The sequence below is a fragment of the Aspergillus alliaceus genome (genome assembly GCF_009176365.1).
Source record: "Aspergillus alliaceus strain CBS 536.65 unplaced genomic scaffold BDW43scaffold_8, whole genome shotgun sequence".
Lineage (NCBI taxonomy): Eukaryota > Fungi > Ascomycota > Eurotiomycetes > Eurotiales > Aspergillaceae > Aspergillus > Aspergillus alliaceus.
Genome location: NW_022474691.1, coordinates 290382 through 314630, shown reverse-complemented (window position 1 = coordinate 314630; position 24249 = coordinate 290382). Strand labels below are relative to the sequence as shown.

At 47.7% G+C, this 24249-nt stretch overlaps 8 protein-coding genes and 1 non-coding gene across 9 annotated transcripts; 4 read left to right on the top strand and 5 right to left on the bottom strand.

The window, feature by feature from the left end:
- Nucleotides 1-1343: 1343 nt before the first annotated feature.
- BDW43DRAFT_298123 (sugar porter family MFS transporter) lies at nucleotides 1344-3117 on the bottom strand (the record flags this gene model as incomplete). Its single annotated transcript, XM_032044514.1, has 3 exons — nucleotides 1344-1718; nucleotides 1780-2490; nucleotides 2581-3117. The coding sequence occupies 3 exons, from the start codon at nucleotides 3115-3117 to the stop codon at nucleotides 1344-1346; spliced, it is 1623 nt and encodes a 540-aa protein (XP_031903351.1).
- A 4083-nt stretch (nucleotides 3118-7200) lies between these two features.
- On the top strand, nucleotides 7201-7272 carry BDW43DRAFT_t54. The gene has a single exon. It is a non-coding gene; the product is annotated as a tRNA-Glu (tRNA).
- Nucleotides 7273-10258: 2986 nt separating this feature from the next.
- BDW43DRAFT_308190 (glycosyltransferase family 2 protein) lies at nucleotides 10259-12561 on the top strand (the record flags this gene model as incomplete). Its single annotated transcript, XM_032046429.1, has 4 exons — nucleotides 10259-10974; nucleotides 11065-11965; nucleotides 12031-12192; nucleotides 12289-12561. 4 exons carry the CDS (start codon nucleotides 10259-10261, stop codon nucleotides 12559-12561), a joined length of 2052 nt encoding a protein of 683 aa, XP_031903350.1.
- On the bottom strand, nucleotides 12211-15252 carry BDW43DRAFT_267113 (DNA damage response protein RcaA). The gene is made up of 5 exons (XM_032040955.1): nucleotides 15198-15252; nucleotides 15082-15144; nucleotides 14946-15025; nucleotides 14745-14896; nucleotides 12211-14690 (listed from the first exon to the last, which is right to left on the bottom strand). Exons 1-5 carry the CDS (start codon nucleotides 15232-15234, stop codon nucleotides 12935-12937), a joined length of 2088 nt encoding a protein of 695 aa, XP_031903349.1. The 5' UTR covers nucleotides 15235-15252; the 3' UTR covers nucleotides 12211-12934.
- Nucleotides 15253-15415: 163 nt separating this feature from the next.
- Nucleotides 15416-17755, top strand: BDW43DRAFT_267112 (Y-family DNA polymerase). Its single transcript, XM_032040954.1, has 2 exons — nucleotides 15416-15544; nucleotides 15610-17755. The coding sequence occupies exons 1-2, from the start codon at nucleotides 15437-15439 to the stop codon at nucleotides 17281-17283; spliced, it is 1782 nt and encodes a 593-aa protein (XP_031903348.1). The 5' UTR covers nucleotides 15416-15436; the 3' UTR covers nucleotides 17284-17755.
- A 447-nt stretch (nucleotides 17756-18202) lies between these two features.
- BDW43DRAFT_240125 (uncharacterized protein) lies at nucleotides 18203-20266 on the top strand. Its single transcript, XM_032039661.1, has one exon. It carries the CDS (start codon nucleotides 18350-18352, stop codon nucleotides 20186-20188), a length of 1839 nt encoding a protein of 612 aa, XP_031903347.1. The 5' UTR covers nucleotides 18203-18349; the 3' UTR covers nucleotides 20189-20266.
- On the bottom strand, nucleotides 20267-21090 carry BDW43DRAFT_240126 (uncharacterized protein). The gene has a single exon (XM_032039662.1). It carries the CDS (start codon nucleotides 20944-20946, stop codon nucleotides 20344-20346), a length of 603 nt encoding a protein of 200 aa, XP_031903346.1. The 5' UTR covers nucleotides 20947-21090; the 3' UTR covers nucleotides 20267-20343.
- Nucleotides 20973-21507, bottom strand: BDW43DRAFT_267107 (uncharacterized protein). Its single transcript, XM_032040953.1, has one exon. It carries the CDS (start codon nucleotides 21477-21479, stop codon nucleotides 21132-21134), a length of 348 nt encoding a protein of 115 aa, XP_031903345.1. The 5' UTR covers nucleotides 21480-21507; the 3' UTR covers nucleotides 20973-21131.
- A 541-nt stretch (nucleotides 21508-22048) lies between these two features.
- On the bottom strand, nucleotides 22049-23595 carry BDW43DRAFT_298118 (histidine phosphatase family protein; the record flags this gene model as incomplete). Its single annotated transcript, XM_032044513.1, has 3 exons — nucleotides 22049-22892; nucleotides 22943-23072; nucleotides 23118-23595. The coding sequence occupies 3 exons, from the start codon at nucleotides 23593-23595 to the stop codon at nucleotides 22049-22051; spliced, it is 1452 nt and encodes a 483-aa protein (XP_031903344.1).
- Between the last annotated feature and the right edge of the window lie 654 nt (nucleotides 23596-24249).

Sequence of the window (24249 nt, the reverse complement as noted above, 5' to 3'; positions counted from 1 at the left end):
AAGTCAAGAGATCGATGTCAATCAGGCCGTTAGGCAGCGTTCCAGATGATGACGATGGTATAAAAGCGTGATAAGAAATAAATAACGTGGAAGAAAGTGGATCCGTCGCGTCCAGGCGTAGTCAGAAGTAGAGGGAGTGAAGAAGAGAAGAGAAGTAGTGGTTTTTTTTTATATATTTTTTTATTTTCTTTCAAGAAGTTCAGTAGTAAAAGTCGGTACTGAGTAGTCAAATGGGAGGAGAAGGAGAAGGAGAAGGGGAAAAGAGAAGGAAACGCAGAAAAAGGAAAAGAAGAAATGACCACCAGGGATTTTTCATTGTTAAATTTATTGGAGACACAAATTAACTTCCGATCTTTAAAATAACTTGTCTGTTCAGGTGGACAAATTATTGAGACGGAGGTTTTAAAAAAAGAACCGTTACCGTATTGAAATTCAATGACCAGGGAATCGGATGTTATTCCATTTTGACGATCATGCCATCATCCCCTCGATGTATCACAGTCGTATTCTTATGGGTCAGTGATAAGGGACCAGGTACCTCATTAGTACTTACTGTACAATACCACGGGATCAGTTGACTTGTCCATAATTTGGCGATGTGATAATTAACGAGGCTGATTTCCATGGTGATCTTCCCTCATTGGAACCAATAGGATCCTCATTCCTGACAGACCTGCTGATACTCTACTTAGTACTTGTATGGTATTTGAAAACCCCAACCCTCGTAACCTAGTCTTTCTTTCTTAATAATAGACTTCTCCTGCTTGGTCCCCCGATAAACATCCCTAATCGAGTAAATCAAGGGCCTCATTATTCACCACTATTTGTACCCGTCCCTCACAGTAACGAACCCAAGAGGGAAGAGGAAGGCCTTCTTACAATCATAAACTCTATATATAAATAACTCTTTATATATACAGATATTGATCAACAACAACAGGGAAGGAAACAAGAAGTACCCTGGAAAAGCGAACAAATAAGCTTCTTCAAGAGGACCCACACTTTATATCAGTCTCCATCCGTTCCACTCCAGAACAAGATCTTGTCCTGGTCCATGGTGAGGGCCGTGCCCCGTGTGTACTAGTACTAGGAATCTTGTTCATGTGCTCCTTGTGAAATATTGCCTTGAAATTTCTCTTGTCTGATGAACTCTCCTATGAAGATGACCTCCAATGTTTCGTATAGACTCCCAAGCTCCACCGATAACAGTTCGAATTACCTACAATATCGCCAACATATAATAAACATCAGGAAAAGAGAAAAGAAGAGCAACCTCTGTAGAAAAGCACCAGCACAGATTCTATATACAAGTCTATAAAAAAAGTCTATCGTGAAAATAAATCTTATGGCCGCGTCCCGGCGTTGCTATCCTCCACATGTTCTTGCTCATTCTTGTCAAAGTTTCCCTCCTTGATCTCGAATCGGAGCCGTTCTTCTTCCTCCTTCATCTGAGCCTTGACCGTCTCGTTGGCCCGCCAGACTGGCTTCACGTCGAAGAGCCGGTCCACAACCTCCAACGGAATGCCGCTGGTTTCGGGGATGAGGAAGAAGGTAAAGAAAAATGCGAGGAAGGAGAGGGAGGCAAAAAAGAAGTACACCCCGTAGTGCATCTTCGCGAACATTTGCTCCGTGAATCGCGAAACGAGGAAGTTGAAGAGCCAGTTGCTAGCGGTAGTTGCGGCTTGAGCCAGGGACCGAATGTTGGGATCGAAGAATTCCTATCCCACCCTTGTCAGTAAATTCATTCTGTGTCAATCGGGAGTCCTATTTTGGACTTACCGAATTAATGACCCATGGCGTGCCGTTCCATGTGGGCGTGTAGATTGCCGTCCAGAGGTAGAAGAAGAAGATGGCTGCAATGCCGCCGCCATTCAGCTTATCGGTGGGATGTTCCTCGGGCTGGACGACGCAGATGTACGCGCCAATGATCCACATACAGATCGAGCCCGTGACTGCACCCATCAGAAGGAGCTTCCGCCGTCCCAATTGGTCGACGAGGAACAACAGCCAGACAAATGTCATGACGGCTTTGACCACGCCAAACATACCTGTGGTCAAGCCGATTGTATCCTGAGAAACGCCAATACTTGTGAAGATGGTCGGACTGTAATAGTTAATTGCGTTTATCCCCGACCCGTTCTGCCAGAAGAACAACATGCAGCCCAGGAAAAGGCGCCACATGATCATCGGGCGTGTACCAATGGACTGGAAGGGTTTCCAGAATCCAATTCCAACAGTAGCTGCCTGCTCTTCAAGAGCTTGATCGATCGCTGCCACCTCTTCGGTAATATAGATATCTGCCTCATCCAACTGGCGGATCCAACAGAGGTTTCGCATCGCTTCCTGTCGACGGCCCTTGAGGAAGAGCCAGCGAGGAGATTCCTTGGTCCATAGGGCACCCGCAAAAAGCAGTCCTGCTGGGACCAGCTGAATGGCAAAAGGGATCATCCATTGCTCGTGACTAGGGCCCATGTTTCTCTCAACGCCGTACTGAATCAATCTGGAGTTTAGCTATGTCTACGAGCGTGGAAAGTGAAAGAAGTTGCGACAGGTTTGCTGTGGAGAACTGGTGGCACTCACGTTAATCCAGAATCCTACCATACCACCGATCTGCCAGCCAAGCTCATAGAGACCGACAAGTCGCCCGCGAATGGCCGGGGGTGCCAGTTCCGAAAGATAGATCGGGATAATATTCGAGGCTACACCGGTACCGAGTCCATTCAAGACTCGCCCAGCATACATGATGCCGAGTCCGCGGGATTGATTAGCGCCCAGCTGAAGACCAGCCCCAAGCGTAAATATGGCTGACGCTATCACCAAACTCCATTTGCGGCCCAAGAAATGGCCAACGGGATACGTGAACAATGCCCCAAAGAAGGCACCGGCAATGAAAAGCGAGACAATATTCTCACTAATCAAATCCACCCTCGCGTCCGACATTTTGTCCAACCCGAATTCCGCTTTAAAGGATTCCAATGTAATGGTCGTGCCGATGAAAGCACTAGTGTAACCGATCATATTGGAACCGCATGATGCAATGATTGCGAGCAGGTACACTCGCCAATTGTAGACATTCTTGGGAGTAGGACGATCCTCAACAACATTAAGAATGCCCATTGCGGCGGACAAGTGCCGAAGAATCAGACGAGGGAGCGCGTGAAAGAGAAGATTCTTCGACACGGGGTGGTGTGGGATAGAGAAGGAGCAAGCGGTCTTTCTACAAATATGAGTGAGACCTGGATCCGGGCCCAGAGAGTATTTTAGAAACTAAATAGACGTGGATAGATTCTGCACTCGAGCTATCTCCACAAGTTCCGTCATGGTCCGCCCCAGACTGGGGCACCATGGGGTTGACTCAGGGGCCTGCGATGCGTGGAGGATTACGATGCAGACTGACCCCATGCAGAAACTTCGGCCGGGGAAGCGTTTTCCCCAGACTGCTCTGCCTCTTAGCCGCGACGAAACGTTCAGCCGCAGCGATCATACTTATATTCTCAATGCAGAAGCGGCGTGTGATCCTCTACCCGGTCCACATTTTTCTACGTCATCCCCCATAGGTGGCTGCTAGACGAAGTCCTTGATAACCTAGGTAGTCGGCCAACAATGCAGTGGACTCGGGTATTCCAACCTAGAGTCCCTGATTTGTCCGTCCGCCGTGCTGAGGGCTTTCCCGGTAAACCACCACCTTCACCGCATGGGGCATTTCGCAGGGGTAAGACCGGCTTGGCGGGGACTAGGGCGTGATCCAGAAAAGAGGCCCTCTTGTTAAGCGAATATCCCGAGTCCAATTTACCCGGGATTTCGCAGAAGTGGACTCTATGCCGACGCCGGGGAGAGTGCTTAACCCCACTGACATCGGAACCTTGCCGAGGCCACAGATCTTGATCCTTTAAAACCTCGAGTATGCCGTACACCGGTGTGTCAAAAAGGATGCTGAGCTAACCCAGGGAATTCTATTTACCCATGATCCAATATCCGGACAGGTTGGGGGGAGATGCATACAGCAGAGTTTAGGCGGAGTATTGATGTATAGGATTCCGTGCATAAGAGTTGAGAAGCTTTTGCCAACCTCGGAAAGGACGGTGCTAAATGAGATATAGTCTCAACAGTTGTCAGGTGACGGCATGAGTGATTCGGCCTTAGCCTTCGGATAAAGAACTTCGCACTTTAAAGCCTCGTGTGGCTGAGTAACGTAATCAGCCACCGAACCGCGACTTTTCACTGCATCTACTACTTTCTTCATTCAACGCGTCAATTTATCACTACTATTCATAACAATGACCCTTTCAAAGGAGACATGATTTTAAATGGCTATTTCAGCCTATAATAAAGATCAAATTAAATCAAAATCAGGCACTTCCTGTCACGGTGCCAACCCGAACCGCCCGTTCTGTCTGACCCCACTGTGTAGTCGTTGTAGCTTCTCTCAAGCTACGTCTTGTCTATCTATCTGCCTGTATATAGCCTGACCAGTAGCCAGCCTGCGTATCAGCTCTGTTAGCCTGCCTGCCCGAGTCCGCACCCTGACATAGAGCATGGTTTAAAGATATGATAGAGCTGGTGTAGCTCACGTGTGTTGGGATTGATTGTCTTAAGGTCTAAATCTACTTTACAGAGATTCCTTGGTGTTGTCGTCAGGTCACGTTGTTGCTGCCTTAGGCTCCCATAGGCTCTGACAAGTTATCTTTTAGCCAGCGAAGACCTATTTTATCTATTGTCCCGCCATTCTGGCTAGTTACAATCCACCAGTCTTTAGCAAGTTTAGGTTCTTAAAATCCGGCAGCTTATTAGCAGCTTATTTTTTAAGTGTAATAACTGGTAGTATATATACGCCGTTTAAACTGACTGTTTCAATAATTATATTCTATTTACGATTGCCCTAAATATCTCTACGCGGTCGCTCACTGCGCTCTACTGCAGTAATAATTTTAGAAGTAGAGCAGAGTCCCAACTCCCATTGTGAAGACAGTCTTATCGAGATGCTTGATATTATCTTTATATATTCTATGTTCTTAAATAGCTGCCTGCATAGTTTTAAAACTAGAGTATTATGATCTTTACATCTTCCTGCTTTGTACGCTGATAAGTTATTGATTTTATATATCTTTTATATAGTTCAGGACAACGTTTGACAAATTTATATAGCTAATTAATATCAAGACCTGCAGTGGAATCCTGTAAATATACTTAAAGAAGTATTTAGGCTATTCTACGTAGAAACTCTGACGGAATTAGAAATTCTTGCTTATCTGTATTAAGTAACTGTGTAGAAAGCGATGCTTAAAATTCGGTCAGTCTATAACTATTAGCACGTGTTTCTGTACGTGATTTATTGCATTGAAGCCGATCGCCAAGAGTAGATTCAGGGACAGTAAAAGCCTTGGAAGTGTCAGGCAGGCAGGCTAACAGAGCTGATATGCAGGCTGGCTACTGGTCAGGCTATATACAGGCAGATAGACAAGATGTAGCTTGAGAAGCTACAACGGGGTCAGGATCAGGCGGAAAGATAAACAGTCGGAATCACATGACTACACGGTGAGGTCAGGCAGAACGAGCGGTTCGGGCTGGCATGGTGACACTCTAAGCGCTATATGACTGGTACTAAAGCGATTGTTTGTTCTTGATAGCTATAGCAGCTATCTAACTGCTGCATTCGATAAGTTCTATAAGCAGAATACGATTATATGTCTCTTTACACCTGTCCATGCTTTACAGCTTCTTCAACCACTTAATATTGGTGTGTTTGGCCCGCTTAAACGCGCGTACGGAAAGCTTCTAAAAAGCGTGTAGTTACCAGTAATAATTATATCAATAAAGAAGACTTTCTGCCTTCATATCTAGATACACGTGCTAAGGAACTTACTTTAGCGAATATTTACAGTAATTTTATAGAGATAAAGCTTAAAATATTTAATTAAGAGCGCCTTCTTTCTAAGCTTATTGTCAAGGGTATCTACTATTCAGGGTAGAAGGCCTGTCAACTAGGTAAGGATACGTAGGCCAAAGGAGAGAGGAAGATCGGATCAAAGGCAGACAGTAGATACTATTCAGACAGGAGACGGATTCTTGACCTTCTACTACTACTAACGATTCGCTAATTCATAGCTGAAGGCTCTACGCCTAAAGGATTCAAAGTTCCCATTGAGAACTAAACCGTTGTATGGCCTGATGTTCCTCATCGGTCGCCGATTGTCCATGTACCTGGGTCAGGATATCCTGTACCGTTATCAGGCCGAAACGCTATTTAATCTGTAACTCTTATATTTTAACTACATATACTAACACTGTTACTAATTAAAGGCTTAATTTTCTCTGCCTTTCAGACTCCTCAGAATACTCCTAGCTAGATCGGAAGATTTACAGTTTATAGAATAGTCAGTGTGCAAAACGGAAGCTTTCTAGTAGCCTGATTGCTCATATTCAATATCTTAAGAAAACTACGCAAATATGAATGTATTGTTACGCCTGGGTATTCGAGCTGGAGCTGCGCTTGCGTAGCGAGAGTCAAACTTCACGTCAGAATCCACTGAGGTTCAGTAACAAGATGCCGTGATGCCGAGAGGGTGACCTAATCCAAGGTCCGATCGAGATACGATAATTAATCCGTGAATAGCTCAAGTCTGTAAAGGATTACTCCTGGGGTTAGCAATTCGATACGTAGGATCTTTCTACTAGGTAAGAAGATCCACTATGATCAACTTCGATCGGAGTTGATTTCCTAGGCGCGGGTATATATAGTATCGCAACTTGCCTTCGGGGCCTTAAGCCTAAGGCTTACCCGTAACAAAGTCCAAGAGGGTAAAATCCTTACCGCACCCCAATAGCTTCAGAAACCAGTGGTCAACCTCTGTACATGGTAGTAGATCGTTCAATGAAAACCCAGTCCTCTGCTCCTGCCACCTGCGGCGCCGTAGCACGCTATTCCCCGACTACCGGCGGCTCTCTGAGCTGCAATTAACACCCAGTACCTCGACGAGCTCCACAGCGCTACAGTGGTTGTGGGATAGCCGATCATACTATAAGAAATTTCCCTAATAAATAGCTGTGTATTTCATTACGAGTTAGGCTAATTAAGTTTAAACTTTTTTGCTTGAAAGCTTCAAATAATGGGGGATGCAGTGAAACAGTCAGTTTGTGTTTTGATACGTCACTTAGGGTTGTATTATGTAACAGAAAAAGAACGCCATTCTTCAACAGCTATCCGATGTGGTGTAATGGCTAACATCGCTGTCTCTCACACAGCAGCTCGGGGTTCGATTCCCCGCATCGGAAATACCTTTTTCTTTTCCATTTTGTCTCACCTTCTTTTGCTTTTCTTTTTGTTGCCTCCGAAGGGGGAACGGGAAACACACTTCCATTCTCCTTCTATAAACAAAATTTATTGTTCGGTAGACACAGGAAACAGTGGACGAACTGCGGGCACAGAATGCCAGGTTACAAGACTCAATTTGGAATGCAGGCACCTTTCTCTATTTAGATATCGCTTTCGTAGAACTTTGGGTCTAGACCACTCTGCATATCTTCTCCCCGTATTCGAACACCAGATGAACAACATACACCCGTTTCCAAGGTAGACGCCTTTCAATGAGCGGCAGTACTCAGAACGAAAGACAATTTGGCCCAAACAAGGGCTTGAGTAACTATATATATGAAGTTCTCCCCTGTCTCACACCAAATCCGGAATGCCTCCCTTGCACTTGTAATCTCTAGCTGAGCAAATCAAAGGTCTCGAGCAAAAGAAAGAGATAGAAGACGAAGAATACATGAAATTCAACCCAACATTTTTCTGTTTAATTTCTCCTTCCCCTTACTTTACGCCACCTAATCGTGAATAGTTACGGTCAGCCTAGGTTACATAAGCCCTCGTTCTACTTAACTAGTTACATATATGTGTTCGAACCTAGGCCTGTCTTAGATTTGATCCTCCCTTGCCAAGGATGAGGGGTGTAGAAGGTCGGAGTCCTTTCTACGTAAACAAGACCCAACTCAAGATATCGTTCTGTAGCTTATATATATATATATATATATTGATAACCCCTAGTAATATTCCGTTATACCACAGGAGCGAATTGGTTTCATAACGAAGAAGACCGTTCCAACAGTACATAGTCTACAAAAGAAATATATATAATTCGACAAAGTAGACACGTTTCCCCCTTCCCAGCTCACTTTCTCCAACTGAGACAGACATCATCCGCAAATTCCCGAGTTATTACCCACTCGAAGCAGCTATTGAGACTGTCTGGTTAAGCAGCAACATCATCATATGCCGCCCGCGACAAATCTCTAGTACCCGCTTTATGGGGATACTTATTCCAGTATGCCCATGGCAGGGTAGATCGACCTAAGAGGAGAGGGGGGAGAAATCACCCGGATTCCAAGGATTCACTGACTTAGTACAGAGAGTAATTGTTGGTCTGATTCGTTGCATTGCATACAGTAATTATGATTTATTTTCACAAATTGTTAAAGAAACACACAAGAAAGTGACAGATGATTTTGGAAATGTTCGCATAGACAAATTACCGGCTCTGCTTCAATTTGATCTTCGGAGAGAGAGGAGTCGGAACCTAGGCTGGTGCTGGTATGTTCGCCCGCGGCGTTGTATGTATTTACCAGAAGAGCCAAGGGAAACTGGAATCTATACATCGAAGAAACGAGATGTATGTCGATCAGACTGGAATAGGCTAGCCAAAAAGAACAGTTGGCACTTGCGCTCTTTGATTTGCATGATTCGGGACTCGGCAGGTTCCGAGCCTGACTACAAGAATGCAGGGATAGAAGCCGTGCTGAGTGGCATCCGGGCTGGATATCATTCTGATCGTGAATGATTGACATGAAAATATGGACATGACTCGAAGCTCATGTGCTGTAAAATTAAGAGGTGATCATGTTGCACCTGGAGGTGTACTCTCTGGGCTGTCTGAGTTGGCGCAAGCGGACCAGAATGAGGGATGAGGGATTTACTCCGGCCTTGCTACTCAAGGCTGATTGAATAAGTATTACCTTGTATATCGAGCTGCGATCTTGTCCTTGATCGCGGTCAAGTAATACAAGCTCTCGGCTCGTTGCGATATCGCGTAACTTAATCATATCTAAGCTTCAGCCCTGAACTTTGCAAACTGCAAGTTAATAAGTTAATTCCACTATTAGATACATGTGCTTGGAATACTTTGGCTTCCGAAGTACTCGGATATACTTCTGATTGCACAGCTGGGACTGAATTGCGGATAAAACCTGCGACTGGCATGCTTGAGTGGGAATTGCCAATTGTTCGGGACGCGCCAGAGTCAAGCATGCATGTATCCCGAAGAGTTAAACAAGGTATTTCCTCAAAGCCTAGGTACAAATTAGGCAAGAGATCCTACAATTAAGCAGGAGGTTCATAGATGCCTTAGGGCACTGAACTGGACCAATGTGCAATCTGAATTTTTGTTTGTTATCCTCCTTCCCTTCCCTCCCCACCCCCCCCACTGTCTTTCTTTCTTTCTTTCTTTTTCTTTTTCAAATTTCTTTTGCTTTGATTTTAATAGAGAATGTAATTTTGAGTAGCCCTGCACTGTAGATGCGATGTTTAACAGGCAATGGTCCCCTGAACCTCAACCTTGATGGAAACGACAGAAAAGAGATCGCCGACCCCACAACGTCTTGCAGGATCCCGGGGGATTAAGATGGCGGGCGATACGCATGGCGGGTGCACAGATCCATGGATGCATATCCTGCTCTCCTTGAATGGCTAGCCCAGGCAAGAGGGGCCAAAGCGTCGGCAAATATTTGACCTGGTATGCCACCGAATAATTTCCCGGTTACCTTTTATTGACATTATATACTACTCATGGTGCTGACGGTGCTGTCCCTGAGGCCAAGAATGCAGATCTTTCCCTCCCCATCTTCTTGAAGGACGAGTGAGAGGTAAACTTATTGTTCCTGTACAATGTAAGGAGGAACTTGTGACTGATTCACGGTTGGACATACTCCGGGAATTGTGTCCAGCTAATGAGAGCGAGCACCTTATGCATGAATTTTAGAATCGTCGATCTTTCCATTGTTCACTGGGTTTGAGATGCCGATGAGCCAATGGAAGTATGCTTGCATTGAGATCACTGCGGCGTAAGAAGTCATGGGAATATAATATTAAAGAGAAATAGAGAGCATCAGGGATCCCAATTTGCTGGTCCCAGGTGTTGTTCAGACACAACTACCTTTTGTCTTACAACATGCGATATTTTGTGTCTCGATCAAAGGCAGTACTCGCAATATGCCTTCAGTTGATGACCGGCCATTTGTCGAAGACATTTTCATCCCAGAATGTCTTTTGATCTCCGCAGCATTAAGAAAGAGCACAGCCCAAGGGGCTCAAAGGCCCAGCTCTCCTTGCGACCAAACTCGCAAACCAGCCCAAGATATTTATATTCAGAAGAGGAACCAGCGTACAACAAGTTGGGAAACTGAGGTGTTGGACCCACGGGATACTCCACAGCGAGCAACAAGCTATTCGTCAGCTTTAGAGGGAAGAAACCAGTTGCATCTAGGAGATGAACATCCGAGCTTTCTTCAAAGTCTTCGGAACCTGAACTCTAGTTTTCACCTTCACTGGAGTGATTCAATCCGTCCTCCACAGACACTAGAGCTCAACCATCTTTCAAACAGGGACGAGCGAGAATCATCGAAAATACCTAGCGGCCAGTCGCTTTTGCCCATTCACCAAGCCAGAAAGATATCTAGAGCATCACGGGTGGGCAGTCTGAAGAGTCTGTACAACAGGGCAAGCCTTGTCAAGATAAAACACCAGCGGAAGTATTGGATCCGCGTATTAATCGAGTATGGAGCATACACCGCTGGCGCTGTTTTTGTATACTTCGTTCTTGTCGGAGTGCCCCTATGGAAAGGGGCAGTATATTGGCTCTATTGGGTGATGCAACACAAGTTCGTACTCCCCGGTGGTTGGGCCATTGTCATCATCCTGCTTGTGCTGTAAGTTGCTGCTCTTTTGCAAGATTGCGGAGGACGATCTCGAGTTCAGGGATATAGGGCCGCACCACTCACGCACGATTCTCCTCTCAGATATTCTTTCGTACCACTCCTCGTCACTTTCGAGGATGACTCCCCCGGACCGGATTATTACCGAATGCGCCATATTGGCCCAACTGCCCCAGACACTGCTCTCCTAATTCCTTGCTACAAATCGGGTCCTATCATCGGTCGAACTCTCGAGGCTGCATTGAATATCTTCACGGCCTCGCAAGTTTATGTGATCGCCAACGGTGACTCCCCGACTCCCCTAGACAATACGGAGGAGGTGTGCCGAACCTACGGCGTCAACCACATCTGGTGTCCCGTTGGCTCTAAGATAGTCGCGATCTTCATTGGCTGCCATGCAGTTAAATCTTTTCGCCACGTCCTTCTGATTGACGATGATTGCATCCTACCCCCGAATTTCCCTGTCGTTGTTTCCCGATTGACCGATAAAGTGCGCTGTATCGGGTACACGATTAAGTCAGTAAGTCCTGACTCCACGAAGGGCTCATATTGTCAACAGGCACAAGACTTAGAATATAAACTCGCTGGTTTACAGCGAACTTTTGCCGGGCGTATTGGCAGTGTGACTTTCCCCCACGGGGCTATCTCTTTATGGGAGAGAGCGTTCTTGAAGGAAACCCTTCAGCACCACCCTGGCTTCTCCATCAGTGAAGATTGGTTCATGGGAAACAGTTGTCGGCGTCTTGGAGGAAGGATTCAGATGTGCAGTGCTGTCTTTGTAGAGACTTCAACACCGTCTGCTTTCTTCTTCATCAATCAGGATAAAAGTCGAAGTGGTTTCGGTGAGACAACGGTCTTCAAACAGAGATTTCTAAGGTGGAACTTCTTCGTTGCCAACGGGATTTGGTATAACCTGGCCTATATTTTTGGGTCCTGGAAGTTGGGTAAATGGGAAGTGGGCGCGAAGCTCTTCGTCATCCAGGAGGTACGTAGCCACCTCTTCAACCCTCTAGAGGTCCAGTAGCTCATGTCTAATATTGAGTGTTACAGGTGTATGAGACTCTTCTATACGTGCTCACTCCCTTCATACTCCCTATTTCGCTTATCGTCCGACCGGTGTTCTGTATTGGTCTCCTGCTGGCAACTTTGGGGCTATACCTGCTCAATGCTATTATCTTCAACGAGATCCATCTGCGTCTGAAGAATGAGCGAGTAAGTTTGAATATTGTTCTTTGGTATTATGTAGGTCATCCGATGTTCCCTTCTGGGCCAGAATCCGTGCAATTATCCTAACACCTTAACCTGCAGATGCCATACAAAATTCTGATCGGTCTTACAAATGTTGCTAGCTGTTATTGGTCTTTGTTCAAATATGCGCGGTATTTTGCACAGCGACGTCCCAAACTCATTGAAGATCATAAGGCCGTTGGGATGGTGCTGCGGTTGGAGGAGATGACAGAGAACCAACGAGGACGAGGTGGATTGGGTAGAAGGATGACTGTTAGGACGGTTGGTGTACAAAACAAAGATAGTAGCATCGCTGAACTCCAGGCTTTCTCTGACCGGGGAAGTAACATCTGACTAGATAGGCATACAATAAAATGTTTGCATGACATCAGCGTTTGCTGCAACCTATACTAGCGTCGTGAGTATTGAGTATCTTTGTCGTTGCGTATACTTCCGAGCACGCATAACGGGGTAAGAGTGTGCTGGAGGAAAGGGTTAGCAGGAGAGAAAAGAAGATAGAAGGAATATCGCTGGAGAGATATTATCAATGCTGTGTCCAACATTGACATGTAAACCCAGTAACACGTTCGCACTCTCACGGCGGGTGGTATGGTTCTTATAGCGGCTACTAGGCGAGAAGAAATAACTGAACCTGGCAATATTTGGGCGTCCTACAAGAGAGAATAGGGACCATTGAGGTTTGCACGATAGCCAAAAAAACCTGTTCCTATCTCCTACGTCGGAACCGAAACCGAAGTCCATCATCACTATCGGACTCGCGCTCCTCTCGAAGCCTTTTCTGGCTTCGAGGGGCTGTTGGCTCCGACTTCGTCTGAGCGAGAGACTGAGATCGAGACTCTTCAGTGTCTTGCTCAATTACTACAGTAGACTCTCGGCGACTTTCTGCCTGACTGTGGTCGGCAGATTTGCGACTGCTAACCCAGTAGTGCTCTCCAATGCCAAAGTCCTTGCGTGTCACTTCTTCCAGGGGAACAATGACCGCTTGTATTCGATGGCGAGGTTGATTGCGATCGCCTTTCCTGCGGAACTTTTTGAAGTTCTTGCGTCCGTTCCATTGCTCATCCCACCGGCTATCCTCATCAGTAACCTTTCGGACCGGCATTTCCATTTCTTCCACAATAGCAAGACCTTTTAGGTTCTCAACGTCTCTCAGAGAGCTCTGGAGCTCAGCTTCTTCTTCCTCCCGGCGCTGACGTTGAGCATCCTCTGCCTCTCGATGTTGCCGAGCAGCCTCAAGCACGTCTAATTTCTGACGTTTGGGCCGATGGACTTCCTCCTTCGGACGAGGTGTTGAATCACCTAAGGCTTTCGGCATCGTTTGGGGGCGACGTCTTTTCATTGCATTGGCTCCTGGAAGAAGGTTAGAGAGGACATCGTCTTCCTCCTGTAAACTGCTGCGCGGTTGTGACTGTTGCCCGGATGAAGGCATTATGTCCATAGCCGACAGCGAATCTTCAACAACATCCTCTTCGTCCAGAGGATGAGCAGGAATGGCATTAATGTCGAAACCATCATCAAATGTTTTCATTTTACTAACAAAGCTGCGCACGCGTGGGCCTCTTGGCTTCGCCTTAGTTGGCTGATTGGTTTCCTCAGCTAGCTGGGAATCGGCTATTTGGACGCTCTCAGTGGGCGTGGTCGAGGCTGCTTGTGATACTTGTGCCGCACTTCCCTCTTGACTTGGTGTAGGTTCAGGTGAGGGCAGTGTGCGACACAAGGACGAAGCATCATTTGCTAATATTGCATCAAGAAATTCGCCTTGTTCAATCACACGCTGATCGGTTTTCAATGCAACTTGGTTGCTCAACTCGATAGACCATTCCTCGTAGCGTCCCTTCGCACGAAATCGAACAAGAACAACTCCCCCGGGGCTGCCTCTTTGACTCCCAAGACCTTTACGACCAGCTGCATTTCTCATAAATTGTACGATCTCATCTGCTGTAGTGACCTCATTCTCAACATGATATAACAGAGCTTTCCCATGCCCATTCGTGATGGGGTCTTGTAGATTTTCAAATTGTGCGGCATCGCCAAAAATAAATGTATAATCTTCGAAGAGGTTCGCACGATCTGGGTTTGGTGCGAATGACTCCGCAGGCCTGGGGACGAGTTCTTTGCCCGGCGGCGGAAGGTGCTCAGTTGGGTCCGGCCATGCGGAGTCGAAATCGACCTCTAACGGTGACAATGACTCTAGATTTTCTAAATCACTCGGCGTAGCAGCGTAGACAAGTGCGTCGATGTATGAGTTCGCGACGATATATTTCCCATTGACCAGCGCCTGCAAGCCTTTGGCTGTGTTACGTTTGCTCTGCACAACATGTGTGGTCCTGTCAACGACATATGGAATGATCGTTTTGATATCTAAATCCTCGAGTCGGGAACGGACATGTGCTAACGGATCTTTTGCCTTGAGCTCCTTGGATGAGAAGGAAAATGTAAGCACGGTAGGTTGCCATTTGACCCTACGACGCAGTACCTATCAGCTAGTGTATAACAGGTCTGAGTGATTTACCCACCGGAGCAAATGTTGGTACTTCCCCAGTTTGATAGTATGCTCCTCACCGGTCAGGCTGACACTCTCGCCCCTTATTTGTTCTCCATCCACTGCTGTTCCGCACTTGGAGTTCTGGTCGATCACTGTGATTTCCGATTTTGCGTAGATATGAGACTATGTGAGTTAGCGAAAAGGAGTAAACCGGCAATAGCGAGCTTTGTACCCCATCACCTGGTTTCACAGGAGACACTTCTATCACCATGTGCTTTCGTGATATCGAGTTATGTTCTATGGCATGCCCGGCTAAGAAATGAAAGGTTAGTATCGTTGTCTCGTAAAGGGAAAAGAAGAGACCATACCTCCATGTTGCTTTATCCGACCGAAGAGATACTTTTGCCCTGGTCGCAACCACACGCGCTTCCCTCGGGGATTGTTAACTTGCAGCTCACAGTCCTGTAGCTTAAACATTGCTTACCACCCAAGAAATCTCCCTCCGAATCAAGAATCCACATGAGGGGCAGCCAGTCAGGATGGTGTGCAACTAACTTACTGTTCTTTCGAAGCACAAATGGTTGGATGCACGTGAAGGCCCGGCCCGCAACACGTGTTCACGTGATCAGGCGTCTCAATGCTGCCTGCTTGGGAAAGGATCGCGTGTCTCTGGCCTTCAATGTCTAGAATATGGAGCCGCAGGGCGAACCGCCTGCTGAGGACATGCCGTCCACCTCAACTGAGGCCTCAGATGAATATGCGACGTTGAAATATCATTTATTGGGTCCATCCTTGACCAAAGCAGGCCAGGATGCGGTCGACCAGCAGAAGGTGAGTGTTAACTACTGGCTGGCTTTATGTTGTATCGCTTAAGCAACAGCTGAGTGAACATCAAGGTGTCGCAAATTATATACAATGCTTCAAAAGGATCGAAGTTCTTTAATCATGAACAAAGTCGCGATCGGATCTTGACAGAGAAGATCGAACGTATCTTAAAGGAGAAGGCCCGTCTGGAGAATCTAGACTTGTCTCACGACCTACGGCGGGCGGACCAGCTTTTGGGCGAGCTCGAACTCAGTCGCGACTTATCGCAATATGTTATTCACGTCGACTGCGATGCGTTCTTTGCTGCAGTTGAGGAACTCGATCGACCTGAATTGAAAAACGTTCCTTTTGCTGTAGGCAAAGGGGTCTTAACTACTTGTAATTACGAGGCTCGAAAATTCGGTTGCCGGAGTGGTATGGCTTCATTCGTAGCCAAGAAGCTTTGTCCACAGCTTATCTGCCTACCCCAAAACTATGAGAAGTACACTGCCAAGGCGCAGGAGATTCGGGCCATATTCGCCCAATACGATCCGCTCTTCGAGAGTGCTAGCATAGATGAGGCGTACCTCAATATCACCCCCTATTGCACAGCAAATCAACTCGATCCGGAAGATGTTGTTAATGCCATGCGAGCGGAGGTGTTGGAAAAAACGAAAATCTCCGTGTCTGCTGGTATTGCCGCCAATGCAAAGATCGCCAAAATCGCATCTAATCGCAACAAACCAAATGGACAATTTCGTGTTCCTAATGATAAAGATACCATCATGGAATTTATGAAGGACCTCCCCGTCCGAAAGGTCAATGGTGTGGGCCGAGTGTTTGAACGTGAGCTGGATGCTGTTGGAATCAAAACATGTGGTGATATCTATCCTCAACGCGCACTGTTGACCAAGCTATTTGGTGAGAAGGCATTTTATTTTCTGGCCCAGTGTTACCTTGGATTGGGTAGGACGAAGATCCAGCCAGTGGAAAACTATGAGCGGAAAAGTGTTGGCACTGAAAGCACGTTCAATGAAATGGGCGGCAAGGAAGCACTCCGAGAAAAGCTCTGGCTGACTGCCCAGGAGCTTGAGAAGGACTTGACTCGTACCGAATTCAAAGGCCGTACATTGGTGCTTAAGGTGAAGTTAGCCACATTCGAGGTCCTATCACGACAGTGTCAACCCCCAAGGGCCGTGTGCCTGGCCAAAGATCTCTACGCATTTTCTCTCCCAATGCTAGAAAAACTTGAGAAAGAGATCCCTAACATGAAGCTGCGTCTTCTCGGCCTTCGCTGTACCAATTTGGTAACCACTAAGAAAGGAGGGATAGACTTTTTCGGTTGGGCTTCGCGTTCCAAACCTACCGCGGAGCCGACCCCGGATACAGCTGAACAAGAGATCAGTGCGGAAGAAGCATTCGAGAGAGCTGCTCGCCAAGAGATACAGGAAGACATGAATGATCTAGAGAAGCTCAGCCAGGAGGTATCGGAACCCAACGAGATCAATGAGTCTAGAGAAAACCCGGCCGCCCCATCTGAACCCCAACCTACATACTGGGATTGCCCCGTTTGCTCCAAACCACAGATTGCAGAGGACAGAACCTTCAACGACCACGTTGACTACTGTCTTTCAAGACAAACTATCAAGGAGGTCATTCAAGGCGCTTCACCAGATAGTGAGCCCGCCCCATCAAAAACCCGGAAGAGGAAGGGTACGTCGCAGGAGCCCGTTGACCCACGCCAGAAGCGACTGTTCTTTACGTGATGCACATTGTCTTCTCATTCACTGGGAATATATCAACCGAACAAGGTTTGCGGGTCTTCGCAAGAGTAACTACACGGCCATGTTCATTTACTTACGAACACGCATCTCATCCTACAAATTTCTCGGTCCGCTACCATCGCGCTCTATGTTCTAGTTTGCCGTCCAATGACCTTCGTTCAGCCTGCATATAGAGAGCCCGTCCTGTAAGACACTGCCCCCGCCACGATGAGTGAATCCTTGGAATCTAGACCTCTTCTAAAACCTGGGGTGCTAGTTGTATACCCTCCTTGCATGGCCAGCATTTTGACACACTACCCGCATAACTCCCACCATTGACACTCTGTGTTTTCCTGTGGGGTAGTATATCTATATATATTGGTTACTCAAAAGCCAGGTGAATAAATAATACATGTAATTTTAGGCACTGAGTGATCACCGCAGGAAGTGTACCAATATTTTGACAGCTCGTAAGGGTGGTTCTGGGCCGAATTTTCGTCCAGCCATCTGCCGATGTTGATCGGGAAGGGCCGGTGCATCAGCATGCATGAATTAGGTGGACTGACCTGAGAAGGTCTACTAAAAAGTAAAAAAAAAAGAATTGGTTTTCGTGGGACTATAAAATTATTAGAGAATTCCAAATTTCTTGGAATATTGCACAAATATTCCACACTGCTTCTCGTCTTGTTCTATATATCCATTACTTCAAATGTTTCACACTGTTTTCAATATTTCTCTCCTACATCCAACCCCCTTGGAATGTAGTCTAGAGTAACGGAATCACGTTGCGGTGAAAAAACGCTAACCCCGATTTGGCGACATGTTTGGGTTAGTTCCGTTGGATTTGGTTTAGTTCGGCATCACTTCAACATCTGAAAGGTTGCGGTGTTGGCACAACGAAAATCACTGTCAACTCACCACTCTCCGTCCTGAAAACACACTGATGCTCTCCTCTCCTTCTTAATACACCTTCTGTCGGCTCAGTTAGCGACCTCAGTCAGCTCACCCCCTCCCCCAATACTGGCTGGTGCCATCATGCTTGCAGATCTTCGTGGAGTGCCGCAATGTCATGAGTCGCCCTCCTTTCCACCCCTCAACTATGACTTCCGATAAACAAACCGCCAACGGCCCCGTCGCCAAACCCTTCACCCCATCCCTCAGTGCAGCTTTCAATCGATCCGCTAAATCCCCTCTGACCCCCAAACTAGCCAACCCTGGAGGTTACCGCACCCCCAAACGATTCACCCCCTCCGAACACCCGGCCTCAAATTCGAAGCCGGATACCGAGCCGGTCTACCTCAGTGCGAATATCACCCCTCGATCCGGCTCTCGCACCAGTAGGCGCGATGGACCAACGTCCACGCCGAATACCCCTTTGAATGGCCACTACTCGCCTTCTTACATTTCAGCTGGTGGTTCGACGGTGGGAAAGCGGACAGACCGGAGCCCGGTACGGGCAGGGGGGAAGTTTGAGCCTCCGAGAACCACAAGGGCTAAAACTCTGACAACAGAACCCTCGCGCTCACGACCTAGTTCGGTCTGTGGGACACCCTCCAGCTCGCCCATGTTCTTTCACGCTGCCGATGCGCGATCGAACCCCGATGTCGATAACCGACCAAAACCAGCGGGAAAGCCATCCCACACCACGTTCGTGTATGCCAATGGAAAAGAAGAGGACCCGCCTGCGGAGGAGCATAATACGGCAACGGTGTATAAACGACGGTCGATCGGGTTAAGTCGTTCTGTAGTCGGCTCCAAACCTCCGTCGGCGTCCCCGCGGTTGGCATCCCCTAGACTGAATGCCTCCTCTCCCCGACTTTCGGACGGCGTGGGATCTCAGCTTGGCTCGCAGGTCGGCTCGCAGGTCGGCTCACAAATTGGCTCACAGGCTGGCCCTCAGTTTGGTTCGCAGGCTAGCTCACGATTCGAATTTTCGCCACAGATAGTCTCGCATATGCCGAGCCCACCCATGAGCAATTTCTCCTCAAGACCAGCGCCGTCAGCCCCAAGGCACACGAAATCGTCCAGTGTCGACTCGGGGCACGGTACGACTTCTCCCAGAGAGCCCTTGCGACCAAGCCCCATCATTATATCCCCGTCTGACACCAGTATCGACGCGAGCGCTCTTTCTTCCGCACCCATTCCTGGTCTTCGACCCCGAGTCTTTAGCAATGGATCCGCAGCATCTATAGAGACTCAAGACTCTGCGCTGCAGAGCCCAGCTAAGTCTGAATCGGGATATGCGAGAGATGATGCGGCGGTGAATGCCCGCACAGAGCGTAAGATCCTCGATCTCGAAATTAGTAACTCGTCACTCCTCGCTATTAATCGCACCCTCGAACGCGAAATGCGGAAGCAGAATGCGGAGCTGCGGAGGTATCGCCGACTCAGCCGCGCTGGTAGATTGTCCATGGCACCATCAAGTCGTTCCGTGTCCGCAGCTTCTTTGAGTATCATGGCCGAAATGGACGAGAGTGATGAGCATGCGCACTCTGTCCAGTCGGCTGATGAGCTATCCGAACTGAGTGATGAGGATTCCGTGATGGATGAGGGCGTTCTTAGTCCTGATTCCTTGGCAGAGCACGATGCGCGACATCGTGCCCAGGACGAGAAGAAGTTTTTTATTGATCTTGCTAAACATCAAGACCTTCTGGCTGACAGCCAGAAAATGAACCAGAGCCTTAAACGCTGTCTCGGTTGGACGGAGGAGTTAATCAAGGAAGCTAAGAAAGCCCTTGAATATTCCGTGCATGTAAATGACATCCAACTTGGAGGACGAGTCCTCGCCCCAGAAGAGTGCAGCGACCTCGGCGAAAGTGCCCGTGGTCTATTGAGAATGAGTGATCCCAACGATCTTTCATACCTACCCGAATTGCCAGACTCAGAGCCAGACTCAGAGTCTGATTGAGGCTGACAGAAACAGCCTAGACGGCACAGGGTAACCTTTTTCCCCACACCGCAACCATCTTGTACCTTTTGTTTTCTTCTTCTTCTTCTATTCGTTTGTTCACATCTACTCGTCGGCACGTCTACCGGACCTGGCCTGTTTTTCCCCCGTTCCACTCAGCAACTGTTTTGCATCGTGACCAATGCTGGCATTGTCCGAGCGGGATACCCATCGTTCTCTTCCGTCTTTTTCTTCTCTTCAATTTGATTTCCTCCAATCTCTGTAAGCGATAGATGGCCGGCCTTCCTAGTCTTGGTAACCGTTGCTAGATACCCATGCGCATAATGAGTTTGAAATGTTCGAGTATATGGATTACGAAGGCACGATTTACAACGGATAGGATATACAATACAAGACATTAATTCTATGCTAGATAACCTCAACCATACATAATTGACAATGAGCGTCCCATGACCCATTCGTTGTTTAAAAAAAAAATTAACTCCATTCCCCCTCTTGGGTATCTTAACCGGATATCTTAAACAAAAATGCGTCACCGAATAGTACATGAAAAAAAGGACGAGCACCGGTAAAAACCCAACGACCGAAAACCCATGATACGGGAATAAAAAGCCCAGTTGCAGGGAAAAAAGGTAGCTCGTCACTATCTTAAGAAAAATTGCAACAAAACAATGAGAGGAGGGAAAGAATACATGAAAGTTGAATTCTGAACCAAGCTCGACTAAAACAATCCCCTTTCCTCCCACTCTTCCCATCATCAAAAAACAAAGCCCTAACCCCACTCAAAGGAACAACATACTCCAACTCATCTCCCCTTTCCCTTTCCCTTTCCCTTCCCAAATCCCATACTCCGCTCCACATGAACTGGAGCGAGGCGTGAAATTCTGGCTCAGGCCACAGATTTGCAATGGACCTTAAGTCGGCGTCGTTGTTGGCGGTGTTATTAGCGGCGATCTCGTCCTCGAAAGAGACGAGGCTTGCATCGAAGGGCACTGCCCAGGGGGGTAGCGCATAAAGATGTCGATTGAAGGTCGTCGTCAGAGAAGATGGTCGATGGCGTGTCGGATGTAATGCTTTTGACGTCGAAGTCGAGGTCTGAGTCTTCGGCGTCGGTGTTGTTTGGGGTGGCCGGGACCGAGACGGTGGATAGGGTCTCGATGGAGGAGGCGAGCGATGGAGTAGGGGTACCAGTGCTCTTTCTGCTCCTGCTCATCCAGATATATGGGGATGGAGCTGGGGAGGAAGCTCCTGTTCCACTCATCGGGGTTGAGGAGTTGTCGGTGGCAGACATGTTGTCGGTGCGTCGGTGTCGGTTTGGCGGAGCGGTTTTCTGCTTGGAGGTTGGCAATTCCTTTGTTTTTGGAATCGGGAAAAAGAGATTTGAACGGGGACTTCACTGCTTTGAGAGCTGTCGATATGGTTTTTGTTGTATTGGGTGAATGGGCCAGAGGTGGCGAAGAGGGAAGGGGGGTTCTATGTAGATGGGAACTATATACTGCGACTTAGCGTCCCTTAGACTAAGTCCACCATGGGTCGTTGAGCCTTATTACCCCAGTTTTACGCTTATTTTTTGTGGCCACGCGCGTGAAAGCCGTCTTTATGATGATACGGGTGATATAAATCTTTGCAGAGACGTATACAGATGTATACTTCAGTTTGTATGGGAACATGTACCTGCATGCAGGCCCTCTGCTCATGGCTTTTTCATTGTACTGAGCAGACCATCAATGAGGACGACGAGATTGCTCATGATGAAGTCACTGTATACATGTATATATACGTCAGAACTGTAGGACTTCGATATTCTGTTCTGAGCGTTCAACGGGCCATCATGTAGATTGCGGGTCATCAGAAACCCCATCACTCGGGCCGTCCGTCACCAACCTGGTGACCAGCTGTGTAGTTTCCAAAACAGGCATGCTGGTAATCGGCCTTTTCCTTCAGCTTAGAGACACCTTTCAAGAAGTCCTGCACCCCACAGAAACCATTGATAGACTTCTCGCATCCATCTAGCCCTTCTTGAGATATAGGGGCACCATTAAGCACAAATCGAATGAAGTCTGTTGTGTTGGGTGTTGAGAAAAGATCCGGGTTTCTGTACAATGCACCATCCAGTTCATGGAAATTGGTCTGTTCTGGGCAAGTCCAGACTTCCGAAATTAAATGTGCACCAAATGGCGTAACCTCGTTGAGTTTGAAGGTGCGCGGGACAGCATGGTCCACATTACCGAGCAAACCCTTCAATCCATGATTGAAGTATTTCAGGCCGAGCGCAGTCAGGACGGCAACAATCACATCGTCGTGAGACATGTCCATGTACAACGGCTGGTGGAGAGGGAATGTGGAAGGGTTAGAGTCAATGGTAGTGTTGATGCTTGTATCACTGGTCTCAATCAGTTTGCCTTCCAATCTGGCTGCGAGCTCTAGCACGTATCCGATTCCTTGGGCGCGGCCAGTTGGGGCGCCGAATCCATAGTTACCATAGAACTGGACGTCAGTAAAGTACTCGAAATTGTGCCATTCCTGCTCCGTGAACAATGTGCAGAATGACGAGCTGCCCAGAGCTGCGGTTTCATAGGGGCAGAGACTAAACATTCCAACCACATCATAGGCAGTCAGGTTGAAATCAGAAGGGACAAGTTTTGACAGCCTCTTCAGGGCATCCTTGGTGAGGCTTGGTATGAAGGTTTCCCCCGTATTATCGCTGAAAAGATATTAGCATGCCCGTATAATAAACTTGAGGCTAGGTGTTACCCTTCTTCCAAGTCTCCGGGGCAAGAGCCGTCGGAGGCCAAGGTGTTGTTGAACCCCGAGCCCTCGTGTGTGATGACAAGTTCATACTCTGAGTAGGAGCTATTCGCGCCGGTATTTCCAAAGAAACCGCCTTACAGGTTAGCACAGCACACCATAGCAAGGAGAGCAAACGTACTCAACCACCAGTGGGCGCTCTCCAAGATCCTCGCCTGGTCTGTCGTCCTGAAGATGGGCTTCGGTCGCTCGGTCCCATTGGGATAGACATTCAAAGAAGAATCATAAGATGCAACACCAGCCGGGGCCCGATAAAGGGCGCGGCCGTACTTAGACCAGACATTTGCACCGGAGGTAGCCTCGGTCGCAGCACCAGAGACCTGCAGGAGATCTTCCCCTAGCAGATAGTCCCAATTATTCAAAAATGACAGAGACCCTTTCCCCACGGTCGAGTTGCCATGGCGCTCGGTGTAATTCTTCAGCTTCTGAGCAAAATCCTCTATGACACCGCCGTCCAGCTTCCACGACGTAGGATACCTCTGTGCGTGCCTGTGTAGGACGTGAACCTGGGAGAGTTCACAGCCCCTTGGGACACCTTTCGGCACACCGAAGCCACTCACATCCTTATAAGGGCTAAGATTTCCCCAGCTCGTGGACATGTCAAACCAAGACGGGTAAGTAGCTCCAGTCGGACCGGATGCCGGCGCCGATGAGCTTGAGGTGGGTGCTGCATCGCCCAGTACTGCCTGGAAGGCGAGCAGGGCTGCCGTTGACTGGAATAATTGCTGCATTTGTGTCTCAATGCAAATTATCGGGCTGTCAGCGCTTAAAACACAAGTATGAGCAAATGGCGGGTGGTGTTGTGGTGTTGTGGTGTTGTGTGTCTTAAATATTATGTCCCAGCTACAGTCCGGTCAAGGTAAACAGATAAAGAAGTGAGCTATTTAAGCCGACTGTCAAACCATATTGCTTTTGGGGACTCGATGGATCTACGCAGCGCCTTCCGTTCAGAGGATCGGACATTCTACAAGGTATCATCGTGCTTGCGGATCGGTTCAATCCGCCAGTGAAAAGGGGATAATTATGGCCTAAGGATGCTTAGCGGAGTTAGCCTCTAGTTAGTGGGCAGTAGATAGCGTGATCCATTGGGTGATTTACTAGGTAAGACATGGGAAGGGATTAAGGACATATCATATAGGGTTCTAATTCCCGATACTAATTCGGATCGGGTAGGCCCTCACACGATCCATTCTCCTCCGACCTTCTGTTGTACAATGACGTGGAATCTGCGGAGTTGATTTAAGTCCTTTGGC